At 44.0% G+C, this 5,687-nt stretch overlaps 1 protein-coding gene across 1 annotated transcript in view; it reads left to right on the forward strand.

The window, feature by feature from the left end:
• Positions 1-5,687, forward strand: part of FBN2 (fibrillin 2) — a 200,796-nt gene that overhangs the window by 132,071 nt on the left and 63,038 nt on the right. The window contains exons 25-29 of the mRNA XM_081825620.1: positions 1,044-1,169; positions 1,891-2,013; positions 2,153-2,278; positions 2,606-2,731; positions 4,319-4,441. Coding sequence (XP_081681746.1) covers positions 1,044-1,169; positions 1,891-2,013; positions 2,153-2,278; positions 2,606-2,731; positions 4,319-4,441 — 624 coding nt within the window. The remainder of the gene's footprint in view (positions 1-1,043; positions 1,170-1,890; positions 2,014-2,152; positions 2,279-2,605; positions 2,732-4,318; positions 4,442-5,687) is intronic.

Below are 5,687 nucleotides of genomic sequence, written 5' to 3' on the forward strand. Positions count from 1 at the left end.
CAGTCCTGCACAATTCACAGCGCTTAACAGAGCACATACCCTCCCCAGTGTCTATCACCCAGTCACCCCATCCCTCCCACCCCACCCCCCACTCCAACAACACTCAGTTTGTTTCCTGCGATTAAGAATTTGAAGGTCTAATTTTACCCAATGATATTGTCATTGTTTCTACCTTACGTTGTGTCTCACGAGTAGCTTATATGCTACGATTTTCTTGCTGTTCTCTTATAATTGCAGTAATAGCACTACTTGATTCCACAGACCTTTGCAGAAGTTTTTTATAAGGCACCTGCCTATCTTATAAGGGTTAGTTGATTTTAAAGTAGGTGATGTAGATCCACCTGTCGAGGCACACTAAACACAGTAAGATGGAAACACACAAACAGTGCAGGCCCTGGTATCAGGCCCTCTGGCTTGGGGAACCAGCCTTCTTGCCTCAGGATCCTCCACATTATTCAGGCAACTCTTGACCATCTAATAAAGGCCAGGTGAGCATGCCAGTGTAAATTCGTATATTAAATATTAGTGAGTTTTATTTCTGGCATATGCTACATGTACATGTCTCATGTTCACGACCCAGATGTGGCTACTTAAATTTAATTAAAATTTGGTAACATTAAAAATGTAATTTCTGGGGCACCAGGCTGGCTGCGTTGGTAGACCATGTGACTCTTGATTTTGGGGTTGTGAGTTTGAGCCCCATGTTGGGCAAAGAGATTATTTTTAAAAAAATTAAATTAAAAAATGTTTTTAAATTTCAATTCCTTAATCATTTTGTTCATGCTTCAAATGCTCAATAGCAGCTATGTACTGGATAGCAGAGATACGGAACAGTCCCATCAGTGTACAGAGTTCTACTGGACGGTACCGTCTTAGATAGAAATACAGATTGCAGTATTTCCTTTGAACACCCCAGGAGATCATCTTACTTCCCCGAAAAGTACGCAAACCACCGTGGGGACCAGTAGTCACGTGCAACATTCCTTGGTACTTTAAATGATATGGTTACGGCAAAGACATTAATGCTGTGTATCTTTTTATAGATATAAATGAATGCTCCCTGAGTGACAATCTCTGTAGAAATGGGAAATGTGTGAACATGATTGGAACCTATCAGTGCTCCTGTAATCCCGGGTACCAGGCCACGCCAGATCGGCAGGGTTGTACAGGTCAGCGTCCACCAAACGGGTCTGCAACTTGCGTTTCTCAAATCAGGCTAGGTCAGCTCCTGGCACTGAACTCACTATAATGAAGCCAGTGGAAGTCCTTTGTCCTAAATACGATTCTCAGAATGGGGACAGAGCTGTAGGATGCCATCGTTTTGTGGTTTTGCAGAGGAGTCTCTGGTTTTATCATGGAAAACACTCTAAACTCCATCACTACTGCATTTCTGAGTTCTGTAATCTTAGGCTCCTGGGGCTGCATGTCCAATAGAATGCTTATCTAAAAGGGAGTAGAAAGAGCTAAGAGACACCGCGATCGTATAAAGATAAACCAACCCAATAGCGGGGAGAGAAATCCAAAGCCATTTAAGCATTATCTGTTTATTTATTTATTTTATTTTATTTTTATTTTTTTAAAGATTTTATTTATTTATTTGAGAGAGAGAGAATGAGAGAGAGCACATGAGAGGGGGGAGGGTCAGAGGGAGAGGCAGACCCCCCGCCGAGCAGGGAGCCCGATGCGGGGCTCGATGCGGGGCTCGATCCCGGGACTCCAGGATCATGACCTGAGCCGAAGGCAGTTGCTTAACCAGCTGAGCCACCCAGGCGCCCCTAAGCATTATCTGTTTAAAGAGAAGAAAATCTCCCTTCCTTATTTTTTGTTGTTGTTGTTGTTTTGAAGGAAGCAGGTCTGATAAGTCACGGGGTCGCACTGTTGTTTTCACAGATATCGACGAGTGTATGATCATGAATGGAGGCTGCGACACCCGGTGCACGAATTCAGAAGGCAGCTATGAATGCAGCTGCGGCGAGGGCTACGCCCTGATGCCCGACGGGAGGTCGTGCGCAGGTACACCATGGACAGCTCCCCGGTGTTACCTCCCAAATCTCACTCCCCGTGTTTGGAGGGGGTCTGGACCGCAGACACGGGGTTTGAGCTTACTCAGAGCCGTTCTTGTCTTTATTTAATGCTAACTTTCCGTCATCAGATATTGACGAATGTGAAAATAAGCCTGACATCTGTGACGGCGGCCAGTGTACCAACATTCCTGGGGAGTACAGGTGTCTGTGTTATGACGGCTTCATGGCTTCAATGGACATGAAAACGTGCATTGGTGGGTACCATGAAGACGGGATCGGTGCCACGCATACATCTGCACACACACACACACACACACGAGTGCACAGACCTACGAGCACGAGAGGAAGAGGCTTTTTCACTTACTTTAAAAATTCAAGCAGCTGTATTACAAGATGGGAAAGCTGAAACGGAAGAACTATTTGAACATAATTCTAGAGAATAATACTATGTCTTGCAAATAGATTATGTTTTAACATAATAGTCTGTGTATTTCGATAGTAGGCTCTTCAGTTTAAACGAGAGCTTTCACTTTCCTAGGATGAACAAGTACTAACCAAAATGTTGAAAATAAATTTTCTAGATGTGAATGAGTGTGACTTAAATTCAAACATCTGCATGTTTGGGGAATGTGAGAACACCAAGGGCTCCTTCATCTGCCACTGTCAGCTGGGTTATTCCGTGAAGAAGGGGACCACAGGATGCACAGGTAGGTCCCAAACTAGGACCCCGTGTGCTTTGGCTTCTCCTATTTCGGAGGCCAACCTTCAACATCATGGGTTCCTTTGCACCTGTGAGACCGTGACCCACACCAGGTGGTGACCGTGCGATGAGTGTCTGCCCCAGAGCACGTGTGAAGGATGTGTCCCCTGTCTGGTGGCACAGTGTCTCAGCCGGAGCGGGCTGTGGTCCGCCGTCGAAGTGGGGGCAGGGGCGTGGAGTCCGGGCCGCTGCTGCTGTTTGCACTGTTCACTTTCTTAGGAGGCCTGCGGCCCCCACAGGAGACCTGGAGCCATCCGACGTGTTGCTTGTTTTTGCAATCCTTCTGACTGGACAGAATTAATGCAGACTTCTAGTTAGACCCTTTGCCTTCCTTTCCCCCGTCTTCCCCTCTCTTTTTCCCTCTTCTCTTTCTATTTGCTTTTGCCCTCTCTTGCCTTGGCCCCAGCTGACCCTCTCTTTTCTTTCTTCACTTTCTTTCTTTGCTCACCCCATCCACTTTGTCTCTTGTTTCCTTTCTCTGTTAAATTTAAGTTTTGAGCTTTTGCATAAAACGGGCGGGGAAGTCCCAAGGTGAGTGCTTTGGACCACGTCTTCCTCGTTGTTCAATTGAAAGCTGTCGTGTAGCATTTTGCTCAAGGCTGGTGGTGGGTGGCTTGGACCGCAGCCTGGCGCTTAACGTGAACACCTCCAGGGACAGGCGAGTGAGGAAAAGGGGGCACTCTGCGTGTTCACCGCTAGGAAGGTTGAAGCAAAGCCAGTCGCTCTGTGCGTGTGCACACATGTGTGTGAGCGCCCAGGATTGCAGCACCTACAACATGTAATCATTGAGCTGGATAGAAAAGATTATTCTTTCTATTCTAGGGAGCTCTGGAGAACCAAAGCTACATAGTTCATACACACATATGTGTTTACGCATATGTAGTATGTATATATCTGCGTATATGTATATATGTGTGTATATGTGTGTGTGTATCCGTATGTACTGGTAAAAGCTTCTGCTCATTTTCCAGATAAAATTTCCAGTGAGTGTTTTTACATATTCTCAAATAAATAAAAGATGAATACACACTAAAATGATAGTTTTCAAATACTCTATACTATACTGTATTGATTCTAAAAATAACAAGAATTATTACTTATTTTAAAAGTCAGGTTTGTTTTAATCTTTATGAAAAACATGTAATAAATATTAATAGGAAAGAATAGGAGAGTCTTATTTTGGAAATACGATTTCTTTTGACATCTTATAAAACATGCCCTCTGCGTGGAGTTTTGTCTGGGCCCAGGCAGAGAGGTGGGAAGGGACAGACACACATATCTCCCTGGGGGGAGTATCTCTGTCCTACCAGAAAGTGACTTGCGGTTTCCTCTAGTAGAGAAGGGCTTGTTTGACTCGGATCGTGAACTTCCAAATCTTGTCAGTGCCTACAAAATTAAAAATAAAAATGATGTTAGTGGTTTTTTTTTTTTTCCGTGCCAACTTAGATAGTTCCATGTTTACTTAAAAATTTTACCTGTGCAGAATTAATTAGCTTTGTGTTTAATTTTCATCGTATTAACTGTGCCTTCTCAGATGTGGACGAGTGTGAAATTGGTGCTCACAACTGCGACATGCATGCCTCCTGTCTCAACGTCCCGGGAAGCTTCAAGTGCAGTTGCAGAGAAGGCTGGGTTGGAAATGGCATCAAATGTATTGGTGAGTTTGCAGATGTGAACATCCTTTGCTAAGACACAAAATTCTTTGAGGCTCTTTGCGCAGTCCTTAACACACGTACTTGAATAGGAATATGCCCTTGTCTTTCATTTATTCTCTTGAAAATCAAAGACTATCTTTAGTTGCAAGGTAATTCCTGCCTAAGAGTTTCCTTTAACCTTGGCATAAATTATCACATCACAGCAGTATGCCGTGGCATCTGCTTTTTAATGTGTTGTTGTTCAGTAAAAATTATTTGATGTGTAGCCAGAAGTCCAAACAGATGTATGATGAAAAATGACTAATGTGTTTTTCCAGTCTTTTCATACAGAAATCAGTGAGACTTAAAACCCAATGTAACACGTGAAGGAAATGGAAAGGTTTTATCACATAATCTGAGTCTGTACCTGGTCAGTACCAGCTTCTTCATAGAAAATAGAATTCCTCTTCCAGAGAAAGCAAAAGGTTTTGCTGGATTCCAGGAGGTGTGACTGGGACAGAGGAGACTGGAAGGAAGGGCAGTTGCCGTTCTCCAGGCTTTTGAGTTGCTGAGCTGGGGTCTCCCAAGTCTGTCCTGGCTGTGAGGTGGGGGGATGGAGGGGCTGTCTGTCACCTTCGCAGCTACACGTACTGCTGCTTCCTACACTTAACTGTTGTGCATGCTCTACCAACAAAGCATTGTTCCGGCTGATTAGAATTACCCAGGCCAACTTAAAATAGAAAATAAAACAAGCTCGACTGACCTCCCCAGGATTACTCGCTAAAACCTTGTAAGCCAGCAGTAAGCATTGAAGGGGAGAGCCTTAAGATCTGTTAACAATATTGTCAGTTAATTGGAGTATACTCTCTTGGCCGTTCAGTTGTTTTATACTTGTCTAATGTGTGGGAGCTGACTGTGAATAGAAACGATCATACTTTCCAAATAACTTTGCTAAGTAACGTTCCCTGATGGCATTATTCAGTTCACTTAGCTACCCAGTTCTGGTCTAGCCGTCACTCCTATGATTAATCTCACAGGGGTTTTTTTTCAGCCATATCCCCCATTCCTATTTTCTGGCCCCATATTTTCTCTTTTCTAGCCTTCCCCTTTTTGTCCTTGTCCATCCATCACTCTGGCCAACTACTGCAAACTACAAAAGATTTAACTGTGTTCAAGTACTTCTACTCCAAAACATCGTGCAAATTCATTCTCTTCTTTCCATGTCCATCCCCCTGCTCTACTCTCAGCCATTCTCCCTCCCTCCCCGCG

The sequence above is a fragment of the Leptonychotes weddellii genome, chromosome 7 (genome assembly GCF_054177405.1).
Source record: "Leptonychotes weddellii isolate Sample4059 chromosome 7, ASM5417740v2, whole genome shotgun sequence".
In the NCBI taxonomy this organism is placed as follows: domain Eukaryota; kingdom Metazoa; phylum Chordata; class Mammalia; order Carnivora; family Phocidae; genus Leptonychotes; species Leptonychotes weddellii.